The sequence below is a fragment of the Notolabrus celidotus genome, chromosome 8, assembly GCF_009762535.1.
Source record: "Notolabrus celidotus isolate fNotCel1 chromosome 8, fNotCel1.pri, whole genome shotgun sequence".
Classification (NCBI taxonomy): Eukaryota; Metazoa; Chordata; class Actinopteri; order Labriformes; family Labridae; genus Notolabrus; species Notolabrus celidotus.
The window spans coordinates 22,906,192-22,925,818 of NC_048279.1; the positions used below are offsets into that span (position 1 = coordinate 22,906,192).

Consider the following 19,627-nt stretch of genomic DNA (forward strand, 5'->3'; position numbering starts at 1 on the left):
ACATTTCCTATGTTGTTAATTTATTTATTTTGCTGTCATGTTGTTCCTTCATATTGTGAGGTATCTGTGCAGCCCCCAAAGACTTTACATCTACATATATTCACATGAGTTATGTTTCACTGCATATCAAAATCACATTTTATTTCTTATTGATTTAATATGACAAAATGAGATGTTTCCTTTGTGATTTTAATCCAAAATGCTGCAGATATTTTGCACCGTTTTTCCAGGTTGGAAAACAAACACTCAAAAAACTGGCTTGAATATCATTCACCCTGATGAGCCAAGTAGCCTACGCTTGCTGCTGAATGTTTCTTTTACATGAAAATGCATGGCAATTGATCAATTAGCAGGTTTGTAATGATAAAAACTCACTGTTCTAAACAGGCTTTCCCCACAGCTTCAGTTCTTTAAGAAAAAAACAATAAAACCAATTTTAGCAATAATGTAGCTTGAATAATTCTATACTTATTTTAACAGTCATATGTTGGCTTAGGACTAAGGCCGCCCTTTTTCATACACTGATTCAATCAATTGTTTGTTTTCTTTCATTTAATTGTTTTATGGAGGCCAATGATGGAATAAAATTGTGAAGACTTTTCTCCATCTGTGAGTTCTTCATTGAGGACTTTCCAAGTAGTATAATCTAGGACATTTATAGCACCTGAATAAAAGTAAATAAGTCAATTTTACGTACACCTTCATGCCTATTTCTACCACATTGAAATTTTTGGGGAAATGTTATACTTCTAATTTCACATGTATTTGGAAGCTTTAGTCAATCTACAAGTGGATGCACCTACACAAAACAAAGACGTAGCTTTTTATGACCTACCTTGTACACTACTATTGGTACCCAGAGTGTACAAGTAACAAACCAATCAAGTAATTATTCAGAAAAGTTATCATCAGAAAAATCTATAATGCATTCATTAGCTTAATCCCAACAGAAGAAACCTAAAATGGGTTTCATATTAACAAATCAATCTAATGGAAGCACAAGTACTTTTAAAAAAATGTATCACGATTGTATTTGTAGTATTATTTTCAATGCTTTTAGAGTATTTTGATGGTGCAGTATCAGTACTTTTACTAAGGTAAGTTATTTGATTACTTTTTCTACCACTGTTGAAGCTTGGATTTGAAAAAACAATCTGTTTCTCTGATTCTCCCTCTTGTGAAACATTTATCTACCAGCAGGTGGCAGTGATGTCTTCTCAGTCACTCAAAACCTCAGACCTTCTAGTTGTGTGATTGTTTCATCATTAGAATATAAAGTCTTAAGCCAATTTCAAAAAGTCTTTGAATTACAAACAGCATCAAGCATAAAGGTTTTTTTTAATAGAAAATGTTTTCATGTTCATGTTTAATTTTCAGGGTCAGGTTCTTCAACATCCAGAGCCAGCCTGTGTTTAGTTAACCCCATCACATGGTTGATCCAGCGGTAATAAAGAGACAGCCGGGTGTACACACCATATTTCCCTTCCTTTGCACACTCCTCCCCCCAGCTTACGATGCCTGTCAGGAACCAGGTGTCATGTATCTTGTTGGCGTGAGGGCCTCCACTGTCCCCCTGACAGGCATCTTTTTCCTCATCATGGTACCCAGCACAGAACATGACAGGAGTGATCCTGGCACTGCTGCTGCGCTTACACTCTGTCCGGTCTGTGAAGGGAACCTCCACCTTCTGCAAATTGTCAGCTGTTAATCCCTGAAAGTGTGTCCTGCCCCAACCGCTGACTGTAGCCGGGGAAGCCACTTTCACCAAGGCCTCTATGAAAGCTTTAGGCCCCATGCAGATGGGTCTGACTGTGGTGGAAAAGGTGATGGGGCTTTTCAAGTACAGCAAGGCAATGTCGTGGTTGTACAAGCTTATGCTGGCGTTGTAGCGGGGATGCGCTTGCTGCTCCAACACTTCATGATCCTGCTCCATGCCTTCGTTTATGTAGACGTTATGCTCCCCTGAGGGTAAAGAAATTAGGTTCAGATAGTTCTGATTCACTTAATACACCATGACTGCAATTTTGAAAGGAAAAGAAAGAAAGAAAGAAAGAAAGCAGGAAAGAAAGAAAGAAAAAGGAATAAAAGAGAAAGAAAGAGAAAGAAACAAAGAGAGAAAGAAAGAAAGAAAAAAGGAAAAAAAGAAAGGAAAAGAAAACAGATAATGAAAAATGAAGGAAACCAGAAGAAAAAAGGAAAAAGAAAAGAAGGATTTAGGGGGAAATGAAAGAAAGAAAGAGAATTTATGAGTGAAAGAAATACAGATAATGAAAAGAAAAGAAAAGAAAAAAGCTAAAAAAGTTAGAAAAGAGAAAAACAGATTGACACAAAATTTAAAGGGAAAAGAAAGGAATAGAAGAAAAAGAGAAAAGAAAGGGGAAAGACAAAAGAAAAAAAAAGATGGAAAGAAAGAAAAACAAAGCAGGAAAAAGGGAAGAAAGAAAGTAAGAAAGAAAGAAGAATTAAGTAGAAAAGAAAGTATGGTGACCATCAAATGTTTAGATCATGTATGGTCATATTTGAAAGACTGTGTCATGTTTTTGCTTCTTACTCAGTCAGTATGAAATGCTCAGAGTGTCAGTTCAGTTTTATTTTTAGTTTTGTATGAATTATTTAAAACTCTGTTCTGCTTCTTCATGGAGAAACTGGAACGTATTGGTTACAGGTCTGGTTAAAAGATTGTATGTAAAAAGGGCGGCATATTAAGCAAAAGCTTCATCCTACACCTTTTTGGTCAGCTTAAATCTTTAGTGTGTGTATTTGTAATATTCATAGTATGTCGTCGTGATCTTTTTTTTTGGGGTGATCTCAAATTTTTCAATACTGATTGAAATAAACTGATGTTTCTACTATATAAGATTTTTACAAGCAAGGAAGGTAGAACAAGCTCCTTTTAGTCCTCTCTCGAAGTAGTACACTAATTCATTAATAATAATCAACTGATGGTTTAGCAGGGGTGGAAATGAATCTTACCAAGTCTGACGAAGAAGGAGCTGTGACCCTCTGCCAGGCAGTGAGCTGCAGTGATAACCCACCTCTCACTGAGAATGGACCCCCCACAGAACAAATGACCACTGGGACGAGCTATTAAGGCCACCTGAATAAAAGATAGAGAGGAGCTAAGGAACCTGGAGCTTTTATCATGCATTTCCCTGTGCCAAAGCCTAACATACATTTAACACTTCTTCCTCCATGCAATACCTGCCATGGGATCTCTCCTGGAAGCACCACCTTCCCTCCCACGATGCGTTTATGAGGCCGAGGCTGCTCTTCAGTGGGGGCCTCGGTGTCTCTGAGCACCCACAGGGGCAGTTTCTTCACAGATCGGTATCCTACTGTGCCATCCGTTGGATAAGGCTCTAAGGTGCTGGCTGAAGTTGAAGGAGTGAATGTAGTAGAGATGGTGTCGGTCAGTGAAGTGCTGTTCCCATGGCTCACATTCACAGAGCCGAACAGAGACCTTCTGGACACTAAGCTGGGCGATGTCAGAGCGGTTCTGCCGCAGGGAAATTCAGCTAGTGATTTGAGAAAAGAGGGTTACACAGAGGAATTAAGAGGAAGATATTAAGCAGGAAATTAATTAGGAAGAGGTTGAATACTGTCTGCTTCACAGTTCTCCTCGTCCTGCATCAGCCTGTATCCTCTGGCACATGAGCATTTTGCTCCAAAGGTTCCCATCGATTCACAGAAGTGCATACAGCCTCCGTTTCTCACATCACACCTTTTTGCAATAGCTAAGAGAGAAACAGAGGATTATATTCAAACCTATGTATACTTCCAAATAGGTTTGATTCAAGTGAACATATCCTCACACCTTCAAACTGTCAAATAAACACATTAGTTAGGTAGATGCAGACAGGACTCACAGTGAGGGCACTGGAGCAGCTGTTTTTAGAACACAAAAAGAACAAACCATCTAATTTTGGGACCTTAACATCACAAAGTCTGCAAACTACTGATTTGATTTAGAAAGCAGGACAAAAAGGCATCAGGATGATTCTCCTTTGAGACTGAATTCTGATTCGACTTCATCTCATCTTCAGAGACAATTTGTATCATGTAGCATAAAAATCACATTACTTTTGATGATGTTTTTTTTAAAAATAGAGCGACTTACTAATCCCACAGTTTCTGCCTGTGAAGCCGGACGCACACGAACAGAGGTAGTAGCCAAGTTGGTCTGTGCATGTCCCCTGGTTCCGACATGGATTTGATTTACATTGATTGCCATCTGCAGATATTCAGACATAGAACCACAGCTTTACAAAGCAACATCAATTCATAGAGGTTAGAAGAGGTTAGAGGGCATAGAGAGAAAAACTTTAGTAATTATTAGAAATCTCAGAAGAAAATGATCACAAAGTAAACACACACACACACACACACACACACACACACACACACACACACACACACACACACACACACACACACACACACACACACACACACACACAGAAAAACGCAGACTATTTCTTCTTACCTATATATCCAGCCCAGAACGCCATCTAAAGGACAGAGTACAGTCAGCAAAGCTGGAAAAAAACAAGTCTGAATTAAAAGAATAAAAAGATGTGCACTCACTGTCTTCTCATCATCCTCAAAGATCTCCCTCGCCTCTTCCAGGTTACATGTTTCTTCCACACACTCTCTCTCCATGTCTCCTTCAAGTATCTCCTCAAACACACCAGTGTTATAACGCTTGTGTCTCCGAAGAACGCTGTCTGCTGCCGGACCTGGTAGGAACACTGAGCCTGAGGCTGGAGCTGGAGAAAACCAAAGAAAACATAGAGAGCTTGTGTATAAGTAACAATAAGGAATAGTAAATCATAGGTGTATTTTTTTAAAGAAATATGAAGTTAAAAAAGAGAAGAGGTCAGTCATTCAGCTCTCACATGTAATAAATTAACCTTTACAACAGATAGAAACCTCAACTCAGGGAGAAATCATTTAGCAACATAAAAATCTAACATCATATACCTCCATAGCCGAGCTGAGAGTCCAAAAGTAGCAAACATACGACAGACAAAGAAAACAGTGCCATTCTAAACACTTCTGATACACAGACACACTAACACTCGACCACCAATCCAAAGTACAGACCTCTGTTTGCACATGTACACCGACTGACAAAAAAACATTGACACTGTCTAAAAAAGACAAGTGTGTCAACATCTGTATGCAATGGCAGGGTTTCCCTTAAATCTCTAGAGTGTATGGCTTAATTTGGGGTTTAATAAACAGCAGCCACATATTGGATTTTCCTTTCCAAGAAGAAGCTCACACTTGAGTCCCAACAGGTTTACAATAAGTATTGGTTTGTGATTCAGCACTCTGGCCTGTTTTCACGTTCCAGCTCTTCCCTGTCAGGGTTCAGTTAAGGTTACCAAAGTTACTACCTTCTGAAATAAAATAATCTGTTGTGGAAGGTACTTTTTACATCAATCATACACCAAACATGTAAGTAAATTATATCTTGAAATTAAAATTGCATTATGAACACATGCAGCACAGCATTCCATCATTGTGGATCAATTTGAAGCACACAGTGATTGTATTTAAAGCTACAGTAAGCTAAGGAGCTTTCTAACTGGTTATGAAATTAATACTTGGGTTGTTATAAGACGAGTCAAGTTATTAAAGACAAGCAGGAAGAAGATGGGTTATTTTTACAAATCTATGTCATGTAAAACTATTTAATTCATATTTAGGACTTTCCAATGTATATTAAAAAATGTTTTAACATTAATTTGAATGAAAAACGAGTGAGTTATCCTAATTGAACCGTGATCTGTGAGAATTAAAGAACACCAATGGACCAAATAAATGGTTAGTAATGGAGTTCAAAATTAGTTTTAAAAAATGTGTTCGGAGATTTTTCGGGTTTTGACACTTTTGGATAATTGAATATGCCCCGGGTCACATTGACGCAGGAACGTTATTGCTGATCCAGAGAAAAGAACATAACAGGAGGGTTAAGCTTTGTCTAATTCTGATAAATTCATATTTCGGTTTAATTTGATACATTTGAATATTTCTTTATACCACTCAGTTTAATATATTGAAATTCCACTTCCTCTAACATGCATGTTAGTCTCTGGTTTTACTTGTAGTAGTTGTTTTACTTTGAATCTATCTGAAGTAACTAATTCGACATGCTGGATCTACTCTCTGTTGTATGGATCAGCTGTTCGGAACTTCATAGTCAGAAGTGGGCTTAATGAAAACCAATTTATTTTTTACATTTTTTCATCAAATCAAAAATTTCAAATATATTAACTCATGAATCTCATACCAAATCTATATGTTGTCCCACTGTGCTCAGTCCTGCAAGGGCAATGCAGGTTGATGGAATGTACTTTGAGGTTTTTCCCCACAAGATGGCGCACATGCACCTCAGTTGTGGACACTGGTGCAACAATGAGGCTATGGAGAGCTATAAGAGGCTCATGTAAACGTCATTTATCATTGGAGCATAGAAAAAGCACTGAGGTGTAAAACTTAACTGGTAGAGCTGGAGAAAAATACAATTTTGGCAAAAGAAAGACATTGTTTGAAAAGGATCTTGAACTGTCAAACACAGTGAGGCAACAAATGTGAGTAAAGTATGTTTATAAAAGTTGTTTGCCTGATATATTGGCCATTGTTGGACTCTGGTGTTTTCAATGAACAAAAACCACTGGTGGACACTGCTTTTCAGGTCAAGGGTCAATCAACATGTAAGATGTTGATGCAGTGTTTAATGGGCATGATATGAAGCTGGTGCTGATTCGGTGTGCCAGCTGAAGATTGAACTCCGGTGTCACTTTTGTGGTCTGGCGTAGAAATGCAGCCCATCACTGGCTCTGAAATCCCCCCACAGGGAGTCCAAAGTCTTCTCAAGTGTTGGCAACTATTGACTGGAGGCATTTATATTTCATTCAATCGTTCAGAGGCTGAATTATTCATCCTTGAGTAAATTAACACTGTCTTCTCAATACAGGAGCTTCTCCCTCAGCAGTAATAGTGGAGTAAAGTAGGAATGATGCGTTCACTGACACTCAGGATTATATTTGGAATGAAAGAGACATTTCATGTAGAAATAGCAGAATTGTACAACTGTTCTCGCAACATATTCACAGGTAGTACAAATATAATCCAAAACATGAATGTACCCCGAGTTGTACTTGTTGAGTCACAATTCTAAATCTAAATCTGTTGCTAAGCTTTGTTTAGAGTCTGTGGGCTTTACAACCACAATGACATACTTTCCACATACTCTGAGCCTTGTTCAGTAGCAGAGTGGACACACCCGTGATGGGGCCTACTACAGCATGTACAGGAGAAAATAGCAACAGTGGCTTATAGTAGTAGAACTGACGTGATGATTTGTTAGCCCGTGCATGCTAACAGGACTTTGTTTGACTGTAGGAGTGGATGCATGGATGCATATCAGGCAGTCAAATTGTCTGTGACTGACTATTGATTTGTGAAACTCTCCCTGTCATCCCTGTCTCCTTTCTCTCTCTCTCTTTGGCAGCAGTGCACAGCTGGGGGAGTCTGCGTCGACTTCAATTAGATTAGTCAGTACAGCAGGGGGATAGAGTCAGGGCCTCACAGATAATAAAATCTCTGATGCTTGCTCATTGCTATTGATTGTTACTGTACGGCCCAGATCTCAGTCTTTCACCAGGGACACAGTGTCATTTGTAGAGGGCTTATGTTCTGCTTTGGTAAAACTCTTACTTGGTACTTGTGAATGAGGAGGTTTGTAGAACTCAAACAAGAGCTGCAGGACTTTGGGAAAGCTTTGCAATGACAAATAAACAGTGATAATTGAATTCTTTCTTTGCAGTATTGAGGAACCTTGAGTTATATTTAATGATACAAATAGAGTCTAGCACCTTGAGGGAGAACACCTCTAAAAATAGACCAGCCTTCCACAAAATGTAAACTTGAAAGTTTGGTGTAATGTTTTGTTGAATGATTACTCACACCCATAGACTGTATAAAATCATGAATAGCTCAAGAGTTATACCAGAGCAAGGCCAAAACCTTTAGTGCGCCTCCCTGTTGCCTAGCTGCTGTTTTCTGCTTCATACATACGGTACATGAATACATTTTTGTCATAGCAGTTAGTTCTTGTCCTGCTGATTAATGTTCAAGTGTTTAGTTTTCAGAGATTTGTAATTAGTATTTTATTGATTTTTACATAAGACTTATCACATTTGGGTGAAAAACAAATATCTCATTTTTTTTTACATGAAACAATATATAAATAAAATAGTATTGATATAAATGAACAGATAGATTAAAATAAACACATTTCATTAATAATAACTGAAACCAAAACCCACAGTTAAAAATAAATAAAAAAACAACAACTGCAAAAATAAATAAATAAATAAATAAATAGATAAATAAACAACAAAAAACACAAACAAAAATGCACCATGATCTACTCCAATTCAATAGCAGCAGTACAATTATATACAGTGTGTGTGCCTTAGTTCAAGCTCAATCCACATTACCAATGTATTTCAAATAGTCTCCCCACTTTGCCACATATTTCTCCACCATACCCTGACAACTGAATGAAATCTGTTCATATGATGCTACCATTGCCAGCTCAGTGAACCACTCATGAAAAGAGGGCTCACTTGGGTTCCTCCAGTTTCTCATTATGATTGTTTTCCCACCATTATACTGGTCTGAATAAAGTCCCTGTTTAGTTTTCAGAGATTTGATTTTAATTAGTTATCTGAAGCAGGGAAATGACTTCACAATTGACAGCTCTGTTGACAAATGTGGGCCCCTGCAGCATTCTTTGCTGGGTTAGTTTGTTGGTACGTTAAATTAGTATTTTAGTTAGCAGAAGGGGTGTGACATCAACCCAATGGTCTAGCAGCCAGGTCACTTCTGGGCATGCCTTTGCTAAATATGTCAGCACCTAGTGAAGCAATATTTTGGCTTCACTTCTTACAGTGGGGAGTATAGAGGCATGCTAATTCATATGACTATTCAGCCAATGGTTAGAGATATCAGAGATATAAAAAGAAGAAAAGTCGTTTTACCTTGAAGAAGAAATTCAATCTATAACAACTTGAAAAGTAACCAAGACTGTTAAAAAAGTGTGAAACAACTTTAAAATGTAACAATTCCTTGATGTATTGAGTGTAACACAGTGATGGTCAAATCAATCAGGTGTGAATTTCTGAGACAGAAGACTCAAAGAATAACATTTTTCCATCTGAATGTGTCAGTCAGGGCTTACAATGAGAAAAAACTGTCTACAAGTTTGGCAGAAGCTCTGTGACCTTGCTTCTATAATCATATTGACTCTGTGTTTTGGCTGCAGCTCTTAGACAAACACTTCAAACACTTTGTTGTCTGATTCTAATCACACTTCCGTATTTGGATTAGCATTCAGGATTAAATGCTGTGTTTTTCGTAACTCCAGTCTGTAACACATTTTATATTTCATTTCCAGTGTTGTTGAGTTTGTACAGAGTGACATTTGAATGATGTCTTTTAATAATGTAAAAAGATATCTGGGACCTTGGGGAGTAGGAAATAGATCATCCCTCCCTTCCAGGTTTTAAGATAGAACAACATGAACTTCTCCAGGTCATGACATGTAAATGCTGATATTTGCTTGTGTGACTGAGAATATGCAGAATATCTACACTGATACAAGCAAAAAGTAGAACACCCATCTATGTGTATGTGTTTGGTGATATGAGAGCACTATGTCTATCAAGGTTAGCTTCCCTTTTTTCTCTCTGAGACAGTTTGGGATCATCAGCCCACCAGCAGGCTGCAGAAGAGGATCTGTGGTACCAAACACTGAACTGAGCTAGTGTGTACCTCTGAAGTGGTGAAGGGAAATGTGATGCTTGTTTAATGTGAAATCTTATTTAGACACAGACGGAAACTTTGCTGAGTCACCTGCTTTAGAAAACAGCTGAGATTACAGGGAGACGGTAAACTCACCCTGGGTAGAAAAAGCAGAAATTAGAAAATGTAAAACAGAAACTTACACAGAAGAAAGTACGAGTAACAGCACAGTTTAACATTTATAGAACATATTCACTTCATTCTATGAGTTACTTGAGGAAATTGATACCGATCTTGTGTACATGATATGAAGCTACAGCCAGAAGACGGTTCGCTTAGGCTATCATAAAGACTAGAAACTGGATGAACAGCTAGCTTGTCTCATTCCAAAAAAGTATATTGACTACCCCGCTTATGAAACTCACTTGATACCACATCATATCTCAAATATTAAACAAATACAGAAGCGAAAGTGAAAAACTGACTGAATCAGAATCAGAATCAGAATCAGCTTTATTCGCCAAGTATGCTTGAACACACAAGGAATTTGACTTTGGTAAACTGTGCTCTCTTTGTACAAGGCATAAGAATAGGAATAAGAATAAGAACTACAATAAAAAATAAAATAAAAATATAATAACAATAACCTTAGCTATAAATACAAAGAAACAACAATTAGGCTTGATAAATATGTACAGGCTAAAATAATATGATAAAGTGCAGTGGTGAGTTGCAGAGGTAGTTTTACATTATAAAATAGAAGTTAAATAATACAAAAAATAGAAATATGGAATTCTGCTTGAGAATTGTTGCATTGTATATCTACATGTATATTTACAGAGAGTATTTATCTGACAGGTATGACACTGTTATGGTTTAGTGTTCATCAGAGTGACAGCCTGGGGGAAGAAACTGTTCTTATGGCGGGTTGTTTTGGCGCACAGTGATCTGTAGCGCCTGCCGGAGGGGAGGAGTTTGAAGAATTTGTGTCCAGGGTGTGAGGGGTCAGCGGTAATGCTCCCTGCCCGTTTCCTGGCCCGGGACCGGTACAAGTCCTGGATGGGGGGCAGGTCGACACCGATGATTTTTTCTGCAGTCCTTATAGTCCGTTGCAGTCTGTGTTTGTCTAGTTTGGTTGCAGAGCCAAACCAGACAGTGATGGAGGTACACAGAACAGACTGGATGATGGAGGTGTAGAACATGATCAGCAGCTCCTGGGGCAGGTTGAACTTCCTGAGCTGACGCAGGAAGTACATCCTCTGCTGGGCCTTTTTTCTGATTGTGTCTATGTGGGAGGTCCACCTCAGGTCCCGGGAAATAGTGGATCCCAGGAACCTGAAAGAGTCCACAGTAGACACAGTGCTGTTCAGGATGGTGAGGGGGGGGAGTGGGGGGGGGCTTCTCCTGAAGTCCACTGTCATCTCTACCGTCTTGAGCGGGTTCAGCTCCAGATGGTTCTGACTACACCAGAGAGCCAGCTGTTCCACCTCCTGTCTGTAAGCAGACTCGTCTCCGTCCTGGATGAGACCGATGACGGTGGTGTCGTCTGCGAACTTCAGGAGTTTCACCGAGGGGTCTCCTGAGGTGCAGTCATTGGTGTAGAGGGAGAAGAGCAGTGGGGAGAGAACACATCCCTGTGGGGCGCCAGTGCTGATGGTCCGGGTGCTGGATTTGATGCTCCCCAGCCTCACCTGCTGTCTCCTGTCCGTCAGGAAGTTGGTGATCCACTGACAGATGGAGGCCGGCACTGTGAGCTGGGTGAGTTTCTGGTGCAGGATGTCTGGTATGATGGTGTTGAACGCAGAGCTGAAGTCCACAAACAGGATCCTAGCGTAGGTCCTGGGGGAGTCCAGGTGATGCAGGATGTAGTTCAGACCCATATTGACTGCATCCTCCACCGACCTGTTTGCCCGATAGGCAAACTGCAGGGGGTCCAGCAGGGGGCCTGTGATGTCTTTCAGGTGGCTCAACACTAGTCTCTCGAAGGACTTCATGACCACAGACGTCAGGGCGACGGGCCTGTAGTCATTGAGTCCTGTGATGGTGGGTTTCTTTGGGACTGGGATGATGGTGGAGCTTTTGAAGCATGAGGGCACTTCACACAGCTCCAGCGATGTGTTGAAGATCTTTGTGAAGATGGGGGCCAGCTGCTCAGCACAGACTCTCAGGCAGGAGGGGGACACGCCGTCTGGTCCTGGAGCCTTCTTGGTCTTTTGTCTCTGGAAGAGCTGGATTACCTCATCTTCACAGATCGTCAGCGCAGGTGGGGGGTCAGAGGGGGGTGGGGAGGGGCTTGTGGGGGGGCCAGGTAAATCAGAGTGTTCGGGTGTGGGGTGTGAAAACCTGCAGTAGAAGCTGTTCAGGTCGTTAGCTAGTCTTTTGTTACCTTCAGGGTGGGGGGAGGGTCTCCTGTAGCTTGTAACTTCACGCAGGCCTCTCCAAACTTCTGAGGGGTCGTTGGCAGAGAAGCTCTGTTTTAACTTCTCAGTGTAGCTCCTCTTAGCTACCTTGATTTCCCTCGTCAGTTTGTTTCTGGCCTGCTTGAACAGGTCCCGGTCCCCACTCCTGTAGGCCTCTTCTTTGGCCTGACGCAGCTTCCTCAGTTGAGGTGTGAACCAGGGCTTGTTGTTGTTGTATGTGCGGAAGGTCCTGGTCTGCACACACATGTCCTCACAGAAGCTGATGTATGAAGTCACAGTGTCAGTGAGTTCATTGAGGTTTCCTGATGCAGCTTCAAAAACACTCCAATCAGTGCAATCAAAGCAGGCTTGTAACTCCTGCTTTGACTCCTCCGTCCACTTCTTCACAGTCCTAACTACAGGCTTAGCCGTTTTTAACTTCTGCCTGTAGGTCGGGATGAGATGAATCAGACAGTGATCAGATAGTCCTAAAGCTGCACGGGGGACAGAGCGATATGAGTCCTTTATTACTGTGTAGCAGTGGTCCAGAGTGTTAGACTCCCTGGTGGGACACTTAATATGTTGTCTGTATTTAGGTAGTTCGTGGGTTAAATTTGCTCTGTTAAAATCCCCGAGAATGATGAGCAGAGAGTCAGGATGTTTCTTCTCCGCGTCTGTAATCTGGTCAGCCAGGTGCTGTAACGCCTCCGTTACGCAGGCCTGAGGTGGGATGTAGACGCCGACCAGAATAAAGGAGGAGAACTCCCGCGGTGAATAGAAGGGTTTACAGTTTATGAAAAGAGTCTCCAGATTTGGACTGCATGACTTCTTCAACACTGTGGTATCTGTACACCAACCTTCGTTTATGTAGAAACAGATTCCGCCTCCTCTCGCCTTCCCAGAGAGTTCCTTTACGCGGTCCGCTCTGTGGAGCTGAAAGTCCGGTAAGTGCAGACTGTTCATGATAACTCAAGTCTGTTACTGACAGGTTTAGCTAGGTTAGCTACTTACTTTCTAACCTTTCTGCTGTGCTAAGCTATTTGCAGCTGTAAATTGAACAGGCAGAGTAAGAGGACGACAATCTTCTTATTTAACTCTTGGCAGGAGGGTTAATTAGCCTCTTTTAATTGACTGGTACCTCTTCCTCTTTAGAAACACAGAAATTTTGAGTTTCCACTTCTTCAGGGCCCTTATGCACGTCCAGCCATTGCACAAACGGGACCATTAGTCTTAAGGCTGATTTATACTTCTGCGTCGCCCCTACGCAGCAGGGGCTGACGCGGACATGAGCCCACATACTTCTGCGTCGATGTGTCCGTGTCGCGCAGCAATTCTCCTCCGAAACGCTTGAGGGCAGTGCGGTCTCTCTGATAGCCGGTCGCCTGCTTCCGGTCCTGCTACTATCTCTGTTTACTTTTCCACATCGATTCAGAGCGTGTTAAGTTAATCTACAGCTGATACATGTTGCTGTTTATCATACAGACATGATTACATGAAGAATAGAGAGGAGGAGATGAAATACACGGCCGATGTGTGGCCGATGTCCGGGATCCCGGAAGTGCTGTGAATGCGGAAAAGACCAAGCCGTCGAGCGGACCAATCACAGAGCTTGCGGTCCGTGTCGGCTCTACGCGTAGTTACATTTTGGAGGAGGTGCACGTCAGCTACGTGCGTAGGCCTCTGCGTAGGTACGGGAGCTACGCGGACCTACGGCGTAGGCTACGCCGTCGATTCGACGCAGAAGTATAAATCAGCCTTTAGCGTCCCGTTATGGAACGGCCCATTTGGCCATAGCGTTAGCCGCATGCACGACTGCAGATAATTGGCCACTTAAATAATTGTGTCATGAAAGCGGGGCTGGTGCAAAACGTCATATGTCCAGGGAACCTCCTGGAAAACCCTGATCCAACAAATTCAAATTGCGACTGCCTACTACGCATAAACAACAATAAATGTTGTGAGCGGTACCGGTGTGACTGAGAGAAGATCAAGAAGAAATGGACATTTTATTACAAGAATATAGAATGAACAAACAGCTATTATCAGCAAGTCAATCGTCAAAGATAACAAACAAGGAGAAAAGGGAAAGTTTGGCTTAAGCTCTTGAACCGGGTAAATACGTGTGGTGTTTCTGAGCACACAGTAGAAGACCTAAGAAATAAAAAAAGCAACATGAAAGTGGCTACCAATAGGTGCGGTACAAGCACCGCTACCAATAGGTGCGGTAATCCTGCAGTTAGCACCTGTAATGGTGGGGTTTACCACTATGAAATGTAATGCTTTGTTGGGGGGTTAACGTGGCTCATGCATACCGTTAATCCATTTCTTTTTCACCATTAGCACAAATGGCCCGTTTTTCATTGCTAATGGCTGGACGTGCATACGGGCCCGGGTCTTTATTAACAACCCAAGTTATGCTGTTTTCACTCACATTTTTATTGCGTACGTACATCCCTGAAACTACGGCCGACATTATTCTAAACCTTGTCTATATGGTGGTATTTAAATCTATAAGGCAAGGGGCTATACTGTGATGGTGACTAAAGAGGCATGGTTTCTATTTGATGCAGACTCATGTATCAGTGCAGTACAGTCTTGTGAGCCTGTACAGTAATATCCATAGGGAGCAGCCTATGATGTGAGCTGTAAAAAAAAAGAAGCTCTGCAGGCCTCAAAGCACTCCCTCCCCAACCCATCATCATCCCCTCCTCTACATAAAGTCATTGACATTGACATTAATGTGATATTTGAGAGAGCCTTGCTCTTTTAATTAGTACTGTCATTTCTGTAATTTGAAAACCTGATGTTTCGCATCCATTCCCCCAGCTTGCCCGCTTGCATCCCCACTATGCCAAACACATTTTAACAATTGGCTTGCTGTTTCAAGAGAGGGAGAGGTAGTGTTTGGATTCACAGACTCTCAACACCAGTCACAGTCCAACAGTCTTAAATAGACCGTTGGAGGGCTTTCAGATGAATTCCTGCCAGTTAAATGTTAGGAAGAGGAGACATTTAAACCCCATGAGCCATTTGTAGTCGTACTGAAATAGCAGCAGATGCAAACATTAAAATATAATAAATATATTAAACTTATACTGCTTGTTTGCACTAGTATGGATTCCATATAAAAGTGGGTCAGTGGCCTAGTATTTCTTGGTCTAATTAGCTCAGGTTTCGCTAAATTTATTCATGCACCATTGATAGAAGCAAATACAGTGTCAGAAATACTGTTATCTAAAATAATTACATATGCAGGTGTGGAATGAATAAAGATGACTCAAAAGAAATAGACTAATACATTATATTTCATATAGATAAATGTACTGATCCATGCTTACTCCTGACAATAGTGTCCCAGAATTATAGTATCTTTGTATAAAATGAGAGCTCAAATCCACTCCTGGTCTTTTGAGCCGTGATGTAGCTGAGCTGACAGACGCTGCCGGCCCGAGGATGTTCAGCCACCGTTAATGAAAAGTGGAGCTTGCATCCCTCCTGGTCAGAAAGTGGCGGCGAAGCTCGCTGTTTTCCTGCTGAATGTCAAGAAAAGTGTTCGCAAAAAGCAACACAGCACAGACCAAATGAAGCGTGGAACACATTTATCATCATAACAAATTCATTCTGGCTTTGCACTTTTTACAAAATAAAACATGCTTCAGGTGCTAATAACTCTCCTGCCTGTGCACTGATGAAGACTGCAGCACCCCGAGGAAGAAGGCACAGAGTCAGCTGCGCCAAATCCATGTAGATCATCTGTCCCACAGCTGAGATATAGCCTGACTCTGTGACAGGAGAGATATAAAAACGCAATCTACAGTGCGGCCGGGGCGATTACGTGCTGCGTTGTAGGGAGGGATCCGACAGAATTACGACATCATGTTGCACCTCTGACCCTGACCTCTTTAGTTTAGAAATAACTTACTGACCCCATTGAGACCTTTGGAGCTCAGGTCAGAGCTCAGAGAGGAATGAGCCGATGCAACAATCACAAAAAGCTGTGTTTGAAACAATCCATCAGTTTAATGTGCATGCCTATGGACACATGTAAACACAGACACAAATGCAAAACGCTTGCATGTCCTTTAATTTCATCCTCAGTCCTTGGTTTTTAATTATCCTGCATCTCTTATAATGTCATTATTTATTGCATGTATTTAAGAAGGCAACATGTGAATATTTTATGTGCTTTTTTAATGTCCAACACATTCAGCATTGAGCCCTCCTGCATGATGCTGCATAATCATCTCCCTAAAGTATGTCCCTCTAAAGAATGAAAGAGTAAATTATTTTTTTGGAGCACTCTTGTTCTAGATTAACTGCAAAATTCAGCAAATTATCAGACTACAATTAAAAGCATGCACTTCTCAGATAAGCGAGTATGTCACCAGACGTAGTGATTAACTTTTGGCACATTTTTCAGCGTGAAACAGAAGATAGTTTTGTTAATCCCCCAAATTACACAGTACCATACCACAAATCCAACAAACAGTCCTCGACCTCCAGCGTGTATCGACAGCCATCAACACCTCTGTAACAGAACCAGCTTGATTACCTTATCAGCCTCTCTCAGAGCCCGAATCAGCCTCACACCTACAGTCCGGGGCAGACGAATAACCCCCCTGCACAACAGCAGAGCATTAATCACCCTCCAACACCTCTCCGCCTGTCCCAAAGAATGATTTTTAGGACTAAACCCTCGCAGCATCCGTACTGGCTCCTCCAAAAATATCACCTTGGGTGATTTTCAGTCCAGCCGAGTTACAAATCAAATAGCTCCAGCTTCCCAACTGGCTCAGTGTTAGTTTTTCACCTTATGTAACTGATTTATAAGTCAGCTCAGGGAGCGAATGGGGTCAGTGGTCGTTCATGTGATTGGAAATTGATTTTGAGCTGACTTGTGAGATGAATATGCAATGTCAGCCAAAATACTGTAGCTTCAGGAAGGTTCTGAAAACACATCCCAAGAAAGATCTCAATTTACATCCAGCAAATGGCATACAATATACTGTCCTTAGAAAAATACTACCTGGTGTGATGTTTGATGATTTATTTTTGCTTGGCACAGAAAGAGTATGATTCCTCTCTTTGAAATTTATATTCTCATTTAACTATTTAATCAGTCTTCCAACATTCAGTTTGTTTTTTTTTACCCACAATGCTCCTGGTGCATGTTCATGCAAAAGACATTTGAACACAAGCAACTTGTCATTGATCTAGGACAAGTTTGATTTACACCTTTGCATAGAATAATAACTTACAAACATTGAATTCAATTATTCATTTTTAGATAAGCCATGATTATGACCGCCATAATTATTCATGTTTACAATGATACGTGTCATAGATGCAGGATACATTTTATGGAATCTACATGAACGTAGGATAGAAGAACCTCAGGTCTGCTTGTGTTAGGAGCAATTTGTTAAATGTCACATGAAAGATTAATTCATTCATTATTGATTGGGTATTAAGCCACCTACTGTAGCACTGTATATTAATAAGTAATCAATATGATAATCGGCTCTAAGATGTACTTATCTTTTCCAGCTTCAAAATTTTGGATCTACTGCAGCACTTGTTAGGGTTATGTGAAAACCTAACATGACATTTCACAGGAAGTGGTTATAAATACAACAACAACAAAAAAGGACTGAAACAGATGAATGTCCTGGATGTGTGTGAGGGCAGCATGGGCTAAAGGTGATGCTGCGTTTTCTCACAGAAGTCCTGTGATCAGCAGACAAACAGAAGTGATTCAGGGAGATTCTGTGGTCATGGCGTGTGATGTGACATCAGAGGTGACAGAGTGTGAGTCAGGAGTTTGTTTGAGCTGAGCCGACCGGGCCTCGGGGCTTTGCTTTAGTCAGGCTGAGGCTGAATGTAGCGTTGAACAGTGACGTCCTGCTGGAAAAGGTCAGCGAAGGCCACAGGCCATGGAGACAGTGGGAACACAATCCACTGACATTTAAACTCTGCCTAACCCTTGCTATTTAGATCTCTTTAGATCTCATTCCAAACATACATCCTGCTGGTTGGTCACAGCTTTAACTCATTACTCATGAGGTTAGGTCAGAAGTTACAGGCACATCTTGTATCTTTATGACACAAACCTCTTACTTCTGTTATAACGTTGTGTAAACATTTAGTTGCATCATTGCGCTTGCGCAAGAAATTAATTGAATTCTTCATAGATTCTGCAAGCTTTTCAAGCTCTGCTGATAATATGCCAGTTCAACATGATATAAACCACTGAAGGACTTTGTGTGCATATTTCCTGATATGATCTTTTATAACAAATTCCCTTCTGCCAGTTCTATCCCATGAAAACATGTACCAATAAAGCTCATTTCGATTCACATCAATGCATAATGAAACAAGTTTTTCATCAAAATTACACAGTTATATAAGAAACATTTTTTCGGTTATTGCTTTTTTGAGGTAATACTTGTAATATGAAAGAGTTCCATGTGAGACTCTTAAAGTTCCTGTCAGCAACTTTTGGGTTGTGAATTTTGGCGCCCCCTGGCTGATTTCTCTCTTTTGCTGAGCTAGTCAGTGTGTGAGTTGGCTGATTTATACTTCTGCGTCGCCCCTATGCAGCAGGGGCTGACGCGGACATGAGCACCACATACTTATGTGTCGATGTGTCCGTGACGTACAGCAATACTCTGCCGAAACACTTGAGAGAAGTGTGGTCTCTCTGATAGCCGGTCGCCTCCTTCCGGCCCCGCTACGATCTCTGTTTACTTTTCGACAGTGATTCAGAGCGTGTTATGTTAATCAAAAGCTGATACATGTTGCTGTTTATCATACAGACATGATTACAGGGAAGAATAGAGAGGAGGAGATAAAATACACGGCTGATGTCCGGGATCCCGAAAGTGCTGTAAATGCAGGAAATACAAGCCGCCGAGCGGACCAATCACGGGGCTTGCGGTCCGCGTCGATCCTACGTGTAGTTATATTTTGGAAGAGGTGCACGTCAGCTTCGTGCGTAGGCCTCTTCGTAGGTATGGGAGCTAAGCGGACCCCAGGCGTAGGCTACGTCGTCAATTTCACGCATAAGTATAAATCAGCCTTTAGTGATATGTAATTCATGCAGCATTCAAATGTCTTACGTGCAACTCACAATGATGCTTTGGCATAGAATAATTTAAAAATGCGCTTTTTTTTGCAGCAAGCTGTTACTGGCATCTTTATCTGACACCTACCCTGCAGCAGAGTTAATAGGCATATGACATTGAGAAATAATCCATCTTCTTCCTGGTTGTCTGGTAGGCTTTGAAAGGTCAAATAAAGGCATCAATATCAATTTCAGTCTGTTTCATAACCAGTGAAAAAATTCCTTACTGTAACTTTAACATGTTACCAAAAAAAAGGAGGCACATGTCTTTAATGAAATATGGTTAATT

The 19,627-nt window shown here is 41.1% G+C and overlaps 1 protein-coding gene across 1 annotated transcript; it reads right to left on the reverse strand.

Annotated features, from left to right (window-relative positions):
* Nucleotides 1-1,337: 1,337 nt before the first annotated feature.
* On the reverse strand, nucleotides 1,338-8,661 carry f9a (coagulation factor IXa). Its single transcript, XM_034690396.1, has 9 exons — nucleotides 8,640-8,661; nucleotides 5,104-5,220; nucleotides 4,585-4,766; nucleotides 4,484-4,508; nucleotides 4,118-4,231; nucleotides 3,600-3,734; nucleotides 3,202-3,515; nucleotides 2,974-3,097; nucleotides 1,338-1,962 (listed from the first exon to the last, which is right to left on the reverse strand). The coding sequence occupies exons 1-9, from the start codon at nucleotides 8,659-8,661 to the stop codon at nucleotides 1,367-1,369; spliced, it is 1,629 nt and encodes a 542-aa protein (XP_034546287.1). The 3' UTR covers nucleotides 1,338-1,366.
* Between the last annotated feature and the right edge of the window lie 10,966 nt (nucleotides 8,662-19,627).

What these genes read in the sequence shown, in the direction of transcription:
- f9a (XM_034690396.1), bottom strand. Translation starts at nt 8,661, where the DNA reads ATGAGAAACTGGAGGAACCCAA. An exon ending in TTGAGGATGATGAGAAGACA is followed by an intron (nt 4,509 to 4,584) that starts GTGAGTGCACAT and finishes TCTGTCCTTTAG; the next exon opens with ATGGCGTTCTGGGCTGGATA. An exon ending in CAGGAGAGATCCCATGGCAG is followed by an intron (nt 3,098 to 3,201) that starts GTATTGCATGGA and finishes TCTTTTATTCAG; the next exon opens with GTGGCCTTAATAGCTCGTCC.